Source organism: Mesoplodon mirus, assembly GCF_964341445.2.
Source record: "Mesoplodon mirus genome assembly, chromosome: 12".
NCBI lineage: Eukaryota > Metazoa > Chordata > Mammalia > Artiodactyla > Ziphiidae > Mesoplodon > Mesoplodon mirus.
Window position 1 is genome coordinate 49,427,350 of NC_138988.1, and position 19,858 is coordinate 49,447,207.

General features: G+C 38.2%; 1 protein-coding gene across 2 annotated transcripts in view; it reads right to left on the reverse strand.

Annotated features, from left to right (window-relative positions):
* Positions 1–19,858, reverse strand: part of LRRFIP2 (LRR binding FLII interacting protein 2) — a 122,200-nt gene that overhangs the window by 58,607 nt on the left and 43,735 nt on the right. The window contains exons 4-12 of one of the 2 annotated variants that reach the window (XM_082637805.1): positions 13,807–13,851; positions 10,315–10,383; positions 7,253–7,294; positions 5,732–5,797; positions 4,350–4,424; positions 2,999–3,049; positions 2,873–2,917; positions 1,994–2,041; positions 1,495–1,551 (exon numbers count right to left, since the gene is read on the reverse strand). The exons of the other annotated variant lie outside the window; for it this stretch is intronic. Of the exons in view, the coding sequence (XP_082493931.1) occupies positions 1,495–1,551; positions 1,994–2,041; positions 2,873–2,917; positions 2,999–3,049; positions 4,350–4,424; positions 5,732–5,797; positions 7,253–7,294; positions 10,315–10,383; positions 13,807–13,851 (498 nt within the window). The remainder of the gene's footprint in view (positions 1–1,494; positions 1,552–1,993; positions 2,042–2,872; positions 2,918–2,998; positions 3,050–4,349; positions 4,425–5,731; positions 5,798–7,252; positions 7,295–10,314; positions 10,384–13,806; positions 13,852–19,858) is intronic. 2 annotated transcript variants of the gene reach the window in all.

A 19,858-nucleotide genomic window follows, 5' to 3' on the forward strand; every position in this document is an offset into this window, starting at 1 on the left:
ATCTACTCATACAATTTCACAAAAATATACTTGCATAAGCATGTTCATTTTACAAGTGTCTGTAGTAGCAAAACTCTGACAACCTAAATGTCCATCAAAACGGGAGCAATTTTTCAAATTTACAGCTCAGGCACTAATGGAATGATCCACTGCCATTAAAAAAAATGTGCTGACATAAAACTATCTCCAAGAGGCACTCAGTGGAAACAGTAATGGACATGGTTTACTTTTTAAAATCTTTTAAATGTCAAAAAAAGAATGGAAAAAAAAAGACTGACAAAAAAAATGAAATAGATCTTTATATACTGATTTGAAAAGATACTTTGAGTAAAGAAAACAAGCTGAAGAGCAGTATGTATACAAGTCATTTACATATTGTTCAAATAAAGGACACTCATATATACATGAAATATCTCTGAAAGGATATACAAGAACAGAGGTTGCATTTGGGGAATGGATATAGGAGGAAAGGGTCAGAGAACTTTTATTTTGTACTTTCCTTAAGCTAATATTACATTTATAAATTAAAAAAAATGTTTTAATACTCCAGAAAGACTGGGTGATTAGAATTGTCCCAGTTTTCTGTAGCAATTTTTTTTTCTTTTTTTTGCGGTACGCGGGCCTCCCACCGCTGCAGCCTCCCCCATCGCGGAGCACAGGCTCCGGATGCGCAGGCTCAGCGGCCATGGCCCATGGGCCCAGCCGCTCCATGGCATGTGGGATCTTCCCGGACCGGGGCACGAACCTGCGTCCCCTGCATCGGCAGGCGGACTCCCAACCACTGTGCCACCAGGGAAGCCCTGTAGCAATTTTTAAAAGCTGACTTATTTGATTTCTTCTCCTCCCACTCCACTGATTGACAGGCTGGTAAGCAAGTGAAATGGTTCAATGTAGGAAGTAGAGATGAAAAGGAGAAAGGAAAAGGATCAGGCAACCAACTCATAGTCTAAATTATCACCACTGAGAAGACAAGAATTTCCACACAAATTACAGTTACATATAAATTTTTAAAAAATTCTAATGGCGGGCTTCCCTGGTGGCGCAGTGGTTGAGAGTCCGCCTGCCGATGCGGGGGACACGGGTTCGTGCCCCGGTCCAGGAAGATCCCACATGCCGCGGAGCGGCTGGGCCTGTGAGCCATGACTGCTGAGCCTGCGCGTCCGGAGCCTGTGCTCCGCAATGGGAGAGGCCACAACAGTGAGAGGCCCACGTACTGCAAAAAAATAAATAAATAAATAAATAAAATAAAAAAATAAAAAAATTCTAATGGCACTGGTTCCAGACTCATTTAAGAAATTACGTGCTTAAGTCACATTCATACAGAAACCACTGGTTAGGACAAATTAGTTCTCGAGTTTGTGTACTGAAGGAAAATGATAATCCATGCACAATAGAGTGAAACACACCACATCCTCAATATTCTGAATGGTGAGTACAGATTAATGAAACACTCAAAAGTGTCTATAAAGCATGCAAAGAGACTAGACAGCTCACCACAGGACTGCTTCGGGCTGAACTTGTTCTTGATGAGTGAAAACTGTATTCAGATGGCTATAAAGTTTCCAAGAAGAAAAGTTTTACAATAACGATTAGCTCCTTTTCCTGCTGGGAATACATCAGTGCCCCTGGACCTAACTCGCCCCTGGCTCTCAGGTGGAGATAACTGTTCCTCCCCGGCCTGAACTCTACTTCACTCCCACCCTCACCATCCAGCAGCCCACAGCAGGAGGGAGAAGAAAGGCCCTGAGAAGGGCTCTTCCCAGCCTCTTCCTGAGGAACTAATGAGCCAGAAAAGAGGTTTCTCTACTTGTATTGCCTTCGTACTTTAAGCCACAGTTTCCAGCAGGTGCCTTCTCACAGCTTGGGTGGGAGCCACCATTGGCAAGCTGATGGATCACAGCTTGTAATTACAGGTCAGATTAAATGACTCTGTAAGTAAACTGTGTGCACCTACACACCACCCTCCTCACCACCTCTGCCCGCCTAGACTTACAGTTCGAGAACCATAAGGGTTATATAATCCGCCATCATACAATGCCGCCTAAAGAACAAAGGAAATGCCATTTATCTATTCAGCATCAAAGTTATTTTGAAAATGACATAAATTCTTTGCAGTACCTAGTTCCAAAACAGTTTTGAAGAATGGTGTTAACGTGTACAGCCTCCCAAGGTGGTAACACTCATTTCTGTACGCATAAATTCCTGTGTCAGCCTCACTAGAACTTCAAACTCACACTTCATTTAAAAAGCACCACTGGTGACAGCACTGCCTTTCATCATCATGTTATGAAACTAGGAGAACATTCACGACTTTATTCTCTCGAGAGGAAGTAGAACAGAAAAGAAAGTGAGGTACAGAAAGCATTCTGCCCACTGTTACGGTAACATGAAGTACAAAGCCTCAGGTTCCCAGTCCACAAGACAACAAACAACAGTTGGAAATCAACCAATTCCAACTCGCACATTACACAGAGCTACTGTTTTGTCTTTCTAGTCAGCTGGCTCCATTAGAGCCTAGTATTAACATGGCCAAGGCCACAGCTGTTCCCCCCCAGAATATGACACCCCATGCATGGGCAGCCATCTCACAAGAGTATGCAAGTGTAGTGCAACCCATGCAAGTCTACCTCCTCTACAGGAAGCCCATTCTAAGCAAGGGCCTACCGACAGCCAGCAGTATCTACCGCTATGACATGCTCATTTTTGCTCCCCCAAAGTTTTGTGTTTTAAGCACAGGCAGCACAGTCTGCAGGGCACATAGCATTAAAGCCACGTGTCCTTGACTATTCTGGAGGAAAGATGGCAAGCCAGAGTCAGCACCGTGACAAGGGCCCCACCAGGGGCACACACGTTGGAAGAGGAAAATACACACCAGACTGGCACTTCTCAGAAGACCAGAATTTGCAGTAGGGGAGGCCTATGGAGAAAGCACATGATTTAACCCAGAGAAAAGCAACTGAGAGCTATGAAGGCACCATACTCCTCAGGAAGTACTAACCCTGTAGCTCTTAGATGTTGCCAGGGGGTCACTGTATAGGGAAGAAGACTGCTAAGAAACAAAACAAAACAAAACAAGCAAAAAAAAAAAGGGAAAAAGGGAAAAAGAAAAGGAGAATCAGCCTCACCATCATGCAAGTAGAAGACATATTTATTTTAGACTCCATAATTCATTAGTAATTCTTGAGTGCTTAAGGCAGTTCACTGACACACAATTTGAGAAAAACTTAATCATTAGAAATCTCTTTGAATACCAATTTTAAGGGATAAGAAAGAAAAACACTTGGAATAGTTTCCTATAAATGGGTAAGTCCTATTGGTCTTTGAACATTAGTGTTAGGAGATGGGATGGGCACCTAAGAAAACACTCAGGAAAAGAGTGCCATGGCACAGGGAGTATGGCACAGTGTCCACATCCCAGTCCCCAGCAGCTCCTGCGACATCTAATGGGCTTATCCTGATTATTGGGGAACCAGGTAAATCAACTCTGAGTTATTGCTATAAACACTCTCCCAAATAGATTAGAAAACGTGTATTTCACAACAAGCCATGGACCAAGTGCCTTAGTTTAATTAGATAAATTGTACTGGTCACAATGAATCCACACACTAACAAGGCACAGCATTTTTAAAAAAGGAATTAAATCTTTTTCCTGATGTCATCTCAGGACACAATTTTCAGTTTTTTTTCACCAAGCCCAATCAGACATGGAAAATAAGATACATAAATATCTAAGTTATGCTTTGACAACTGAATTATTTCAAATGTACTATGCTCCATATATTTAAATGTGTTTTAAATGTATGATGTGCCAAATGCCTTGAAAAAACAAGAGATTCTAACATTAAATATAATTACATTCTTCTCATCCCACGTACAGTTTAAATTTTCACATGTATGTTTTTAATAAAAGGGCATACACTGTGATATGTACTGCTTCCCACAACTTATTTTGAAATGCATCCATCCCCCCAAAAAGATGGACTGATGGATGGATAGAGGGACAGTTGGACAGATAATTACATGATAAAGGAAATATAGTAAAATATCAATTGTAGAATCTGAGTGGTAGGTACGCAGGTGGTTACTATACAATCCTTTGAACTTTTTTTGTATGTTAAATATTTTTCATTAAAAAAACTGGAAAAAAATGGTACTCATTTTAAATATGGTGATTCAATAGTTCCCGTTATTTAAAGATACACTCACACAGACTATGTGAATTCAGTTACCACAAACTAGTATATACACAGCCATTCACAGATTAGTTCTAACTAGTCAAAATGCATCAGGGGATTAGAAATGTGTTAAAGTTGGATAAAACACACGAAGCCAAAAAACTTGTGACAAACCCGAGTATAGCAGGCAGAGGTGGGTTTGCTATGTCTAAGACTGCTATAGTTTCTCTGGTCAAAGTAGAGGCCACTCTGCAAAAAGCAAAATTAAACACATTTTTCTTAGGTTAAATGCTGTTAACCTAAAAACAGAGGCAAAGTCGGATATTGCCAAACCCCTTCTCCTCCAAAACAATGATTTTAAAGCATTGAATCATATTAGGTGAAAGTGAAAATAACAACTATTTCAGGTCTCTCAAAAAAGATTAATATTAAAGATTAATATTAAAAAATATTAATATTAACTATTTTCAAACCAAGTCATTGCTATCTTTTTTCTTTTTTTACTTTAAAAACAAGAGTATAAATCCTCAGACAAAATGGAATGGAAATAATAAATGATTTATTCTCATGTCATACTTAGGAATGTCCTTAAAAAACCCAGGATGAGTGAATAATTACCACTTTTGTAATCTATTTGGCAATGCCACAGAAATCATTAAAGTTATTTTTTTCAAAACTCCTGGCCCTGCCCGAGGCACCAGGACTCACCTCTCCCCAGAGCTCCCAACACTGCCCCCACCAGGGCATCTCACTAATGTCCTCTCCATTTCATTCTCTCCCCTTTCCTCATTGCTACCAGCCAAAGCCTCCCAACCCTCTCTCCACCCCACCAATGGTCAGAACCCTGCCCATGGGAACCTTGAGTTAGCAGAGAGCTTAGGACTGTACTTCCTCTGCCAGTGCTGTAGCAACCTGACAGGAAAGAGGTGTTCCTAGCACCCCAAATGGGCATTCTAGACACTTTTTCCTCCACAGAAATGTTTAGCAAGGTCGGCTGGAATGGAGAGCACTATTAGTTCCATAGTTTGATTACATTATTGGTTGAAGAGTCTTCTGCAAGACAGCATGGGAACTCTGCCATTACGTACTTTATTGTTTCTACCAGAAAATTAATTTCAAGTTCCCAAAATTATAAAATCTATAAAGACAATCATTCAGAAAGAAACCTATATGTGACTTTGGTACTACTTATAATACCACAACTAAATCAATTCAAATTTCTAAAATGGGTATAAGAATCTCACTAAGCCTATTCTTAAGGTATAGTCCTCCAAAGGACAGTTCATAAATGAAAATACATTGTTAATGAACATCGTAGGACACTTTCCTAACGCTAGCCGCTAGGGTTAGATATATTAAATTGATATTAAATCTTGTAAATGAAAACAAAATTATTTTTAAATAAGTTCTGATAAGTCATGTTTCAGTATATTATCAAGTTTCAATAATGCCTTAAGAGCACACCAATGCAGTCTTAATTCTTAAGTTCCGTAAAAGTAATCAGTGAATTTTACAGCCACACAAAATACTGTGGTATGAGACACAACAGAACTAACCAGTGGGTCTTTATGAGAACCAGAAGATCTCTTCTTCATTCCATCAGAGTGACTGTAAGAATGATTCTGGAAGTAAATATTGAATACAAGGATCATATAGTGAAGTTTAAAAATAATTTAATAAAATTCATCTTAAAATCATACACAGAAAGATCCACCTGAGACAGAGTAGTCTACATGCACTCTATTTCCCACCTGTTAGTAAATGATTCACTGCCCTTGACTGGCTAAGACACACAGCCTCTCTACACACCTGCATTCCCCCTCACCTCCCCTGTGCCATCCAGCTCAGTGTCTAGTCAACTAAAAACTTAATTAGGACTCAGAGCCAGGCAGGATATTTGTGGGGACCCTCACCCCAGGCCTCATTTGAGCCCCTGCCCATGGGACTATCTTTTTAAAAAAGGTATGAGTGACAAGAGAGTCTACTTCCTTCCACAGTCCTCCTTACCTAAAGGCCAAAAAGCAATCCTGTGCATCAATCAAAACAAGATTGAGAACAGAAAACATAACATTGTACTGCCCAAGACAGTCCTCTTAACCCAAGTTAGTGGTCCCACCGCATGTGCTGCTCAGAGGAAAGCAGCCAACGTGGTATGGATTGTCTCGAGTAGCAGCAGCATCATTAGACAATAATCTGACATCTGAGTCCTTTGGAGATAGCACCGTCTCAACACATAACTTCTCCTAGGAGTACAGAGCCAAGTGTATGTGAGGGGATAGAGGACAGCAATACTACTAAACAGGTCAATTGGTAGACAAGAAGTCCAGTCTAGGTATGCACCGTTGGCCTGTAATGAGGAGGTGCAGCTAGAAGGGTCCTAGCTATTAACAGTCTGCTCTACGCAAATCATCTGAAACATGCACAGCTAGATCCTGAATCAGTAATTATACACTCATTTTTCTTTTCAGAATATGCATAGCTTTCCTTTTATACATTACCCTGAACATTTAAGAGCTGCTGATATAGTCTAGCAACTCAGGCAATCTATTGACATATTAACCCAAGAAAAACATGCGATAACCTCCTTGGCCAAAATGACATACCATAAAAAAACCAAATCAAGCAAAAAATGAGTGGACATAACTGATGCTTCAGGTGTCATCTGTCACTGCTGGATGCTTTCACACCTGCTGGCTTGTGACACAGAACATGAAACACAGTAGGGCCTGTGCCGCCATAGTTCAGTACGTATCAAAACACTGCTGGAAACATGTCTTCCAGGGCAATGAGTATGTGTCAGCTGGGTGGCTCATTATTTTAAGAAAAGATACTACTACCAATCTTAGTCCTGAATAGGGAAGCAAATAATTTTTATCTGATCCTGATATTCTAAAAGACAAAGTTATTCAAGTGCTAAATTATGCCACAATTACACAACACTAGATTTTGCTTTGTTAGTCATACATTTCCCCCAAACATTATAACAAACCTATGAAAAAGTCATAATCTATGATTAGCATCATCAGATGTTTATAAAGTAAAACTCCACATTTAACATGAAGTTATGCACTACATACTAATGATGAAAGTCTTGACGATGTATCCTTGAAAACATCATACTGGATTTCAGGAAAAGGTGTAAGTTGGTTGTATTTCCAAAATCAGAAATATAAAGAGGGGAAAAAGTAACATTCATAAAGTTATTAAAAATCCAGCACTATTTTAAAAGCCCAAAATTATTAAACACAAAGGCTGTGACATTTGAATTAAAGAATATTCTTCCCTCTCATTCTTTCCTAGTATAGGTTATTGCTAAACTATACATACAGCAAAAACTGCATGTTCTCTTTCAAAAACAGAATTTATAATCAGTAATGGTGAGATGATTCATCCCAGTACACTATAGCACAAAACACCCAAGGAAGCCTTTAAACACAGGAATTAAGCATTCTGAAGTCAAAAGATGTTTTACTTTTTCTTTTTGTGTCTGTCACCACCGTTTTCCATTATTTGAAACATGGCAAAAGCAAGGCATGGAGAGGCAATGAAGCAGGATCACATAACTAGTATAATAAAGCTTACAAAAAAAACAAAAACAAAAAGCAAACAAACAAGAAAACAATTGCAGCATCAAAAGGGTGAGAGTTCCGGGTTTCCCTGGTGGCGCAGTGGTTGAGAGTCCACCTGCCGATGCAGGGGACGCGGGTTCGTGCCCCGGTCCAGGAGGATCCCACATGCCACGGAGCGGCTGGGCCCGTGAGCCATGGCCGCTGACCCTGCGCGTCCGGAGCCTGTGCTCCGCAGTGGGAGGGGCCACGGCAGTGAGAGGCCCGCGTACCGCAAGAAAAAAAAAAAAAAAAAGTTGAGTCCTTGGTAGCAACCTCAAGGACTTGATTTTTAAAAAAAGGGGTGGGGAGAGTTCCCTTGTATCTGCTTGTGCACACACCTGAAAAACTTCCTTCCTCAAGAACTTTCCTTATGAAAAACAGTGAACAAAACTAGAAACTTGGCCGGAGTAAAGTGTGGATTACATACATTCATGACAAGACCAGAAAAACCACATTTCACGTAGGGTCTTTACAAAGATAATATGTGTAACACCACATTTCAAATCCAAGAAACTGAATTAAATAGTAACTAACTGCTCAGATTTGTGGTTTCCTAACTTTATTTATTTATTTACTTATTTATTTTTGCGGTACGCGGGCCTCTCACTGTTGTGGCCTCTCCCGTTGCGGAGCACAGGCTCCGGATGCGCAGGCTCAGTGGCCATGGCTCACGGGCCCAGCCGCTCCGTGGCATGTGGGATCCTCCCGGACCGGGGCACAAACCCGTGTCCCCTGCATCGGCAGGCGGACTCTCAACCACTGCGCCACCAGGGAAACCCCTAACTTTATTTTTTAAGCATTCTAGCTCAGATTTTTTAAAGCAATTTGACCCAGAAGAGCAATGTATAAAACAATAAAACAATACATAAAACAAAAGCAATAAACAAGTTCCTCAGGTAGTTTGGTAAAAATATCTTTCTTTTGCAACTTTATACCCATTTAGGATTCTAGGGAACACTATTCAAAAACCTGATCTAAAGTAATGTTTTCCTAAGTGTGGACTGCAACTCATTAGTAGTTCATAAAATCAATTTATGGGTTCAACCAACATTAAAAAAAATAAAAATAGAAAATACTAGAGTTTATCATGTACAGTAAGAGTAAATATTATTTTGTGAAACTTCTGTTTCTATAATATATTTTATATACTTATATACATACAAACACACAGGCATATGTCTGCATATGTATACTGGATTATGGTGCAAAATGCATCCCTTTTATAGAGGTTGCAATTTTAAAAAGCTTAAAATACACTAGAAGATCAAATTATATAGTGTAGTTCTAATAAAGCATTAAAATAATAGTTCAGATAGAACAAAGGCCCTCCCTTCATGCCCAATGAGATGGTCATTTACAAAAGATATTGCAGAACCCCCCCAAAATATACCTCATAAGTATAAGGCTAAGTGGCATAATTTTACCACCAGTGTAAATTCAGTGAAAATGATATTGCAATAAATACTAAAAAGTGCTGGAGAAAAATATCTGTATTTGCATGCTTTTCTTATATTATCTTGAAAACAGAATATAAAGAGTGTTATTACATGTGTAAAAAAAAATCTTGTTTATCCAGAATTTTCTAAAATGCCTAAGGGTGTGCATTTGGTGGTAAATGATGTGTAATGGTAAAATGTCACTATGGTGAATAACATTTCACTGAAAATAAAGTTCCTTCTCTATGGAAGTTTCACTTAACGTCTTTTCTCAGTTAACAAAATATCTTTTTTGTTTAAAAAAAAACCCATGACCAAAACATGTATTACTCAAGTCACACATTCTTGCATATAAACTATTCCATTCTCCCAACCAGATAAGTTCACTGAAGGGATCAGTCATGTCTTAGTTCTTCTCATCCTCTCTGTAACACCAACGGCCTTTTGCAAAAGCTTAAGATTTAACAAGTTGAACTGAAATTGACCTATTTTGATTTTCCTTTTCCAAAATACAATGCAGAGCTCATATAGTTCAATTTAATTAATTTATTTATTTGGCCATGGTGCACCGCTTGCGGGATCTTAGTTCCCCAACCAGGGATTGAACCCAGGTCCTGGCATTGGAAAAGCAGAGTCCTAACCACTGGACCGCCAGGGAGTTCCCTCAGGTAGTTTTAAAAATTGCTGAATCTGGTAGAAAAAACCCATAAGTTGGACACCCCACTTGCTACTAGAACAACTGAGTAAACAAAAAGAATCCTCCAATATGTGCCAGTTGGTATTTATGTTATTTAAAAACAAATGATTCATCAAAGGAGGGAGAACTGAAAATATTAAGGGTTCTAGCTAAATAAAAGTGTTTCCAAACTTGCTATTATAATCTATCCAAAAATGTTTTTTTTAACACTCAGAAAGTTACCTCAAAGTTTTCACTTGGAAATTAAATTTTTTAAAAGTACAGAAAAAGGTTGTAGAAACAAAGTTCAGCAGGTGTTCATTTCTGTTAGAATGGACCTATTACTCAAGCCCCCAGGACTCTGTGAGTCAACAGTGAACGCACAACACTAACACGGCACATTTCTCTGGGCTACACACCATGACGCCTTTCCTTTTGGGTGTACTGGCTCTGCTCCAATGTGTCCCCATTACGTCCTTCGATGGGTTCTTCCATGGAATTAAACAGTGTAGGAGTAAATGACAAAACACAAATTGCAAGCATATTAAAATTAACTTCATTAAAATTATACTAAGGCAATTGATATATAAATGGGAACTGATAAAAACAACAGTAAAAATCTCCACCAATTAAAACTGCAGTGTATCTCTACCACTCTGATTCAAGATCACCTCATTTTCTAATTTTGGATCTCTTCCTTATAGTCTTCTTGTATTTCACTGTATAAAGCAGTGACCAAGCACTTTGTAAGATTTTTTTTTTTTAAGGTAGATGTTTTTTAAAGAAACAGATTGTTTCAATTCTAGACTCAGGGCTTTGATTTAATCTTCCTTCCCCAAACCTACCATTCAGTCTTGAACTATCTTTGCTCTTTCTATTTTTATGGAGAATGTCTATAACACTGTTACCATCTCCAGCCCAAATAGCTTCTGGCAGGACACCTTTCAAGAAAGCAGTACCTGAAAGTTAACTGGACAAAAGGAAAGATCAAAGTCCTAAGAATGTGGCATAAAACCATAAATACATCTGCCTCATATCCAGGTACATATATCTAATGTTCATATGTCAAATACAAGGTCCAAAAGTCTTAGACATTTTAGTATACAGCTCATAAGTTTAAAAAAAAACTGGCAGAGAAATACCAAAACCCCCCAAATAATATAGCAAATCCCGATAAAATTTAGGTCAGTGTTTTTTTTTTGTTTTGTTTTTTGTTTTTGCGGTATGCAGGCCTCTCACTGTTGTGGCCTCTCCCGTTGTGGAGCACAGGCTCCAGACGCGCAGGCTCAGTGGCCATGGCTCACGGGCCTAGCCGCTCCGCGGCATGTGGGATCTTCCCGGAACGGGACACAAACCCGTGTCCCCTGCTTCGGCAGGCGGACTCTCAACCACTGCGCCACCAGGGAAGCCCTAGGTCAGTGTTTTAAACCATCACAATTATTTTTACAGAGAACAAAAGTTGTCTACATATTTATTCAGTTTAATGTAGACGGTAAAGTTACTTTAAAAAGCAAATAATCTGATGAAAACTTAGAACTCCCAATATTATCTAGTTAAGAGAAAAAAGAAAAAAAAATCTTATCTCAATTACATTTCTTTTAAACTATGTTACTAGTGAGCTTTCATTTCAAATCAGACATTTCCAGGGAAGTCTAAATATTTTAAATGTGCTAACTGTACACTCACACACAGTAAAGTTCCAAAGTCTCCTCTACAGGGTAAAATTTTTTTATTAATCTTTAAGTTCGCATACTGATTTTTTTAATTAGGAGCTTTACTCTTTTTCCCATAACAGCAAATTTTCATAATTACCATAATGAAATAAAATACTGTGAGAGTTCTAGTTATATCTTAAATTTAATGATATAATTTCCATGAAATGAAAATCAACCTCATTACTTTATAGACACCCTGGATAAACAATTCCTTATTCATTTAATTGCAGATTTCTTTTTTGTTTGTTTGCAGATGTTTTAAAGGCCCCTAAATTAGGTTGAACTTGGATGGTTTTACCATCAGGTTAAACTAATATATAATCAAGTTTTCCATACAAATTTACAAATAACCTGCTTGATAAAAACTGTGTGAAACTTCACACTATGAACATTACAACAAAAAGTAAAGGGAAAACTCATACGTTTTTTTAAAGAGAGGAAAGATGGGATTATTTTCAAAGCCCTTAAGGCTCAACTCTTTTTTTTTTTTTTTTTTTTTGCGGTACGCTGGCCTCTCACTGTTGTGGCCTCTCCTGTCGTGGAGCACAGGCTCCAGACGCGCAGGCTCAGCGGCCATGGCTCACGGACCCAGCCGCTCCGCGGCATGTGGGATCTCCCCGGGCCGGGGCACGAACCCGTGTCCCCTGCATCGGCAGGCTGACTCTCAACCACTGCGCCACCAGGGAAGCCCAAGGCTCAACTTTTAAGCTTCTGTTGACTAACTCCCTGTGAGAAAAAAACTAATATCTCCAGGGAGAAGCATGAAAAGTTTTTCTTAAAGTATTTCTCGGCAAGATCAGCTTGGTGCTTTGTAACCACCTAGAGGGGTGGGATAGGGAGGTGGGAGGGAGATGCAAGAGGGAGGAGATAAGGGGATATATGTATATGTATAGCTGATTCACTTTGTTATAAAGCAGAAACTAACACACCATTGTAAAGCAATTATACTCCAATAAAGATGTTAACAAAACAAAACAAAACAAAAACAAACAAAAAAAGTATTTCCCCTGCAAAGTCATTCTTACGCTACTGATTAGATTTCTATAAAGGTTTTTTAATATTCTTATAAATCTAAATTTTTATAATTAACCAAAATACTTATGATTCAAGAATTAGTTTACTAACTTATTCTAAAAAGACAGTAGATTACATTTACCAGTAAGAAATATAACCAGAGTAAAAGACTATTTAAGAATACAAACACATCAATAATTAGTATACCAGGACACACTCAGTTTAATATAGTGTATTTTTATACATTATACAAGATAGGAAGAAAACTAGACTTGGGGAGAATTAACAAATATAGACCTTAGCAAGAAAGGTAATTTTACTGATGAAAAATCTAGATGTAAGTACATATACAATATTATCAATGTGTAAATTAAAAAAGCATTGCTCTAAGGTTTAAAGCACAATTCTTTTTTAAGAAGAGAGTCAGTTTCCTGGCACAATATGCAAGCCTTTGATGAGCGATTTCTCATTTATCTTGATTTACAATGATGTATGCTAAAAACTTGAGACAAACTACAAAATGTTAATCAAAATGTTGAAGCATGATAATTTCTATAAGTGTGAAAAGACAGGCATTTTTAAAATCAGAAGCTCAATTTTCCCACTGAATAAAACTATAATTAATCACCCAAGCCCCAAAATAATAAATTTTATTTAATAAATTGTCATTTAAAAAAATATGAAAGTAGGAAAAATCTGAAAGTTAGAACCATGCTGATGTTATTCTATAAAATTAACCTTATTATTTTGTGATGGTTTTCCAAAATCAAAGGTCCTTTTATAGAAAAAGTGAATATATATGTTAATAGATGAAAATATTCATGATTTTAGAACTGATTTACTTACAGCAATAATCTGAAAGCATCATTTTCCGATGAAATAGCTTTGCCAATATTTCTGTGTTTTAAAAAAAGGCAGGGGCTTCCCTGGTGGCGCAGTGGTTGAGAGTCCGCCTGCCAATGCAGGGGACACGGGTTCGTGCCCCGGTCCGGGAGGATCCCATATGCCGCGGAGCAGCTGAGCCCGTGAGCCATGGCTGCTGAGCCTGTGCGTCCGGAGCCTGTGCTCCGCAATGGGAGAGGCCACAACAGTGAGAGGCCTGCGTACCGCAAAAAAAAGAAAAAAAAAAAAAGGCAAAGGGATAGCTTTGCTATGGGGGTATAAACAACTTAAAATACCAACCCTGTGACTGCCAAGACTTCGAATGGACAACGCATCCTCAACTCCCTGATAAAAATAAAAACAAACAGAGTAAAGGTGTGTGAGTGACTATGGCAAGTTGATGAGGAAAAGTATTAGAGGCAAGTTTGTAGGTTATTACAAACCAGAGAAGAACGATGATGACTGGACCGGTGGGAATACCTGGCCCTTTCCAACTCATCCTGGGAAAGGAGAAAGTACATGGAGAGTTAATCACTCAGAGGAGGGCTGTCGGTCAGAACAGTTGAGCACAGCAGCACCTTCCCCACAGCAGGCGGTAGGGACAGCTCAGCCTCAAAAGCTGCGTTTGGGGCAGCCATGTCCCTCAGTTGGAAAGAAAGTAGAAATAATCTTGGCAATGTTTTTATATGAACACGTGTGTGTGTATCTATCATGTATCTATCTATCTATTTATGGATAGATAGATAGATAGATAGATCTGACCACTTGCAGAAGGTACTCTATATATGACCAAGGGAGTTCAATATTCCAAGATAAAAATAAGCAAGTATACTTAAACAGAAATGGAGGTCAGCATTAAAAGCAGACTTTGATCTATTTTTTCATTATGATGTTTACCCAAGGCAGGAAGAAATGTTTATTTTATCACAGATGTGGTTTAAGGTGACAATGTGTTGCTTTAAAAAGATTTGGGTTATAATTTTGTGCTCATTGCAAAAAAATTTTTTTCTTTTTCTTTTACCACTCTAACTGGAAAAGAAGAGAACTAAATGAAATAGCCCCTGACTGTGTTGTTAATATGAAAAACTACTTAAAATTAGAAGAAATCGAATAAATATTTCAGAATTGATAAAGTTACCTCAAAGTTATGCCTTATGAAGATTGTTAAAAAAAAATTGACCAAAAAAAAAAGAAAACCTCCAGTTGACTAATTAAATGTAATTCTAAAGTTTTCCATATTCAGCTATTAGCACTGGAGCTTTAAGTACAGAGTCGTGAAATTAAATGACAGTCACTAGAACCTAATCAAGTGTAAGAAACTTCTGATGAGAATTTCAAAGTCCCAAGTGTTAAAGTAATTTGCATTGACTAAGAATCGACACAAAACTGTCCAGCTGAGTTCATAGCTAATCAACACTGCTTTTGCCAAAATGCATCAATCCGTCAACACCCCATGACGATACAGCACTATCATCATGCAGGCAGAGCAGACAGCTATGCCCGACCATGCATCTCAAATCCAGAAACAGTAATTCAACTGAAACACCACAATTTAATGTTTTATTTTGGTCATGATCTTTGAATACAAGTCCAAAACACTCTTGATTGTCATGTGCTGTGTACATTGATGCACTTGATCAAATCTGTTCAGAAGTCTGTTTATAAGCACCAGTATGATTCAATGATTCAATATCCAATATGGTGTTCTGATCTTTAGGAATTCATCACCGATTCACATTTTTGTTATGTAATAGACACATGTAATCTGTAAGGAGCCAAGAAAGTTTCTTCCCTTTCTTTGATTATCAGGTGATATACCACAAAAGTTTAGGGAGCATGTGTGTTAGCCCAGCAGAGTAGGTACAGCTTATTAAGTGGTAACCAGTTCTAGGCTAGTTAGCTTGGTTAGTATAAAGAGCCTTGTGCTATGCAGGCAAGTTAATTCTACATGCCCCCTCCCAGTATTATTTGGGGTACTAGGGTGACATACATGGTTTAATGCTCAATCTTTATTCTATCCTTTCTTTTCATTCCACCTACTACACAAGAGCACTTTTAAAAAACCCGCCTCTACACATGAAAAGTTACTCAACATCATTAATTATTAGAGAAATGCAAATCAAAACTACAATGAGGTATCACCTCACATCAGTCAGAATGGCCATCGTCAAAAAATCTACAAACAATAAATGCTGGAGAGGGTGCGGAGAAAAGGGAACCCTCCTACACTGCTGATGGAAATGTAAATTGGTGCAGCCACTATGGAGAACAGTATGGAGGTTCCTTAAAAAACTAAAAATAGAACCAGCATATGACCCAGCAATCCCACTACTGGGCATATACCCTGAGAAAACCATAATTCAAAAAGAGTCATGTACCACAGTGTTCACTGCAGCTCTATTTACAATAGCCAGGACATGGAAGCAACCTAAGTGTCCATCGACAGATGAATGGATAAAGAAGATGTGGCACATATATACAATGGAATATTACTCAGCCATAAAAAGGAAAGAAACTGGGTCATTTGTAGAGATGTGGATGGACCTAGAGTCTGTCATGCCGAGTGACGTAAGCCAGAAAGAGAAAAAGAAATATCGTACATTAATGCATATATATGGAATCTAGAAAAATCATACAGATGAACCTATTTGCAGGGCAGGAATAGAGATGCAGACGTAGAGAACGGACTTGTGGACACAGTGGGGGCAGGGGAGGGTGGGACGAATTGGGAGATTAGGTTTGACATAAATACACTACCATGTGTAAAATAGATAGCTAGTGGGAACCTGCTGTATACCTCAGGGAGCTCAGCTTGGTGCTCTGCGACGACCTAGATGGGTGGGATGGGTGGGGGAAGGGGGAGAGGGAGGTCCAAGAGGGAGGGGCTATAGGTATACATATAACTGATTCACTTCATTGTACAGCAGAGACTAACACAACATTGTAAAGCAATTTTACTCCAATAAAAAAATAATTAGTTAATTAAAAAGAAATTAAAAACCTGCCTCTAAAGAGCACAGCCCATTAAAGATGCAGCAAACAGATGAATTCATATTTATTCTTAATTATACCTATTATAAAAATAATCCTAAATAACAATATCTTATTAAGTATTGATATACCCCTAGATTTACACAGCTTTCTTTTTAGCCCCATTTGAAAAAAATGGCCTAAAAAGAGTTCAGAAGAACTACAGAATAAAATGTAAACCCATACAGGCTGGAATTTAAACTGAGAGAATACAGTTTATTCCATAGTCATAAACGACCCCTTAAACAACCACTATCCAACAGAACTTTCTGTGACAATGGAAATGTTCTATGTTTGTGCTGTCTAGTATGGTAGCCACTAGCCACATGTGGCTACTGAGCACTTGAACTGCTAGAAGTACAACTGAGGAACAAAAGTTTTTATTTTAATCAATTTAAATCCAAACCTAATTATCCACATACGGCTAGTGGCAACCATACAAACAGTAAGGGAAGCTCAAAGCAAATTTTTATTACACCAAAAAAGACTCAAAGCACATATTTTACTAAGAGTCTGCCATGGAGTGCTACTCTTCTACAGAAAGGCAGGTATTCAGGTAGTTTTAAATCACTCCCTCTACCTGGAATACTTCTGCACAGTGGCAAATAGGAAGAAACAGAAGGAAACCCTTGTATAAAAGAAAAGACCCTAGCACCAACTCTAGAATTATTTTTAACAGCTAGAGGATTCTTAAAGATCATCTAGTCTGATCCCTTCATTTTACAGTACAAAAAACCCTGCAGCACAAAAAGATTAGCAATCAACAAAGTCAGAAAGCTGGGATCAGCATTCATACCTGCTGACTCACCAGACCACTGAACCTATACCGGCTAAATCCAGACTGATTACATAGAAAGAACATGAAGAAAATGGCAAGGTGTCCCGGTTTTTACTCAGAGCGTTCTCCTCCTCTGGAATACAAAAAAAGAAAAAAAAAAAAAAAAAAGCTTCCTTTCCCAGGTATTTCTGGAGTAGTATTGAAACTGCCAATTGGCTTTTCTTGAATTACTAGCATCAGAAAGCCAACAGAAAAAATTTCAGCAACCTGTGTTCTTAGGTACCAATTACAAGGCAGAGTATCCCTCTCTTCCACGTCAGGAAAACAAAACATTTTCATTGTCCTGGGAGTCTCCTTATTAGTTTAAAGGACCCAAAGCTGAATGAACAGGACAATGCCTTTAAAGATGGATATTTATCTGTTAAAGCTTTCTGGAAAATTATGTTTTGATACATTTAAGTTAAATGAATGGAAATAAAACATATTCTGTTTTTAAAAGTTCACTTGGAGTGAGGATGGTTTTATTAAAAAAAAAAAAAAAAAAAAAAAGCCCACAGCCCTGTGAATACACCTGGCCATCTTCTCTGACAACAAATACTTAATTCAAGGCTGCAGCCATTCCCTCAGTTTTAAATTAGGAAACTTCAGAAACTGCATTTACTCTTTCAGGTCACCAACATGCCACTGCTTCAGACATCCAGTTTATAAAGAGAAGCACTGGCTAACCTAAGACCAACAGGAAGCCCGGAGAGACACAGGCCCTTTTCTTCTCGGTCCTTCTACCTCCCACTCCATTATTAGCACACGGGGCACCCTCTCATCCCTTAGAATTCTGGGTCTGTCACAACGAAGCAAGTTGTTTACTTCACCAATCCTTTATCATCTATCTATAAAATGGAGATAGTGTACCTATCTTATAATGGGGAAGGAACACATATATAAAAAGCATGAGCACAGTGTTGGCACACAGATAGGCACTCAAAGATAGCTTCATTCCTGAGCCTCACGCCCTTGGGTTCCCTATTCACATCCCAACAGCCTACCCCCAGATGAAAAAGTAATAAAACTAGGAGAAATTTTTAATATAGGAAGATTCTTCCTTCTAATAACTGACAATCCAATTGTTTGTATATACATTATTTATTTCATTATAAATTTATAAGTAATTTATATTTTATATTGTGACTATCACATGCCAACTTCTACTATAAGCTCATAGACAGAAAGCAGCCAGAAAGACAAAGATAAGATAAGAAGTGAGAGGAAAAATCAGTTTTAAAGCAGTAAAAGCAAGTGTCAGAAGGGGTTAGAGTGTTAATTATTCCCATCCGAAACTAAACCCCACCTTCCCTGCATGTCCAAATCCTACCTATTACTGAAGACTTGGGTTAGTTGCCACCTGCATTTTAAGCCTTTAACCCCCTTCCATAAAAATCTAGCACGTTCACTGCCTGACCTGCACACCTTTCACAAAGATAAAAAATATGTTTATCTTCATGGCCTTTAAACATAGGAATCAAATATTAAACTTCTAACTTAGGCTTTTCTTCTTATTTAATGTTTTGGTCTGCCTGCCCTAAGACATTAAAATCTTAGGCAATTTAATTTGAGAACTATTATACATAATTAAAAGAAGAAATTAATATTTCCATTTTTGTAAGTAAAACCGATTTCTTATATTCACACCAAACATTTTTAAGACATCATCAGTAATATTAAGCCAGTTACATGCAGAAGACACTTTAAATAAAAATAAGTAAGCTAGCTTTAGTAACAAGAAAGGACAGGTTCCACTCCAAAATAACAAACACATACATGAGGATTCGCTTAATTTGAAGCAACCAAACATCTTTTTTCTCTCTTTTCTAAAATACCACAATGAGAAGCATGATAAAGTTTTAAATGTGTAGGTCAATACAGTCATAAATATTTTCATTCTGGTTATACCTTAGAATGCTATTCTAGAAGGGATTTGTTTATGAAAATTGCTTGTTCAGCAACAATTACATAGCGGTTCTTAACCTCTTAGGATCACAGACTCCTTTGAGAATCTGATGATAAAAATGCCTGTGGGCATTTCACATTTCATACATATACTCAAATCCTTGCCTGAGATTTTAAGGCTTCACGCCCCATCCCCCACGCCTATTCACATACCAAGCTAAGAACCCCTGCAATAGGAGGCAGCTGGGAGACTTATCAACATTGAAAAAAGTTCAAATTTAGGAATGATTCACAGTAACTAATACTCTACTGGTTGCAATTTGCTCTTGTAGCTAACAAATTTGGGAGTGATGGTAAAACAAAAAAAGTAATTTTCAGAGGAGATGAAAGAATGACTTGGGTCATCCCTCAATGAAAACCCTGCTGACTTAGTTTTTTTAAAAAAAGAGAGAAAGGAAGAAGGGAACAGGGAAGGAGAGGCGGGGCGGAGGGCGGTGGAAGGAATGAGAGGGGTAGAGGGACAAATCTGAGGGACAGAAGAACAAACCCACTGGAAGAAAACACATTCATCTACTCAGGCTTTCCTGGTCAGGAGCATTC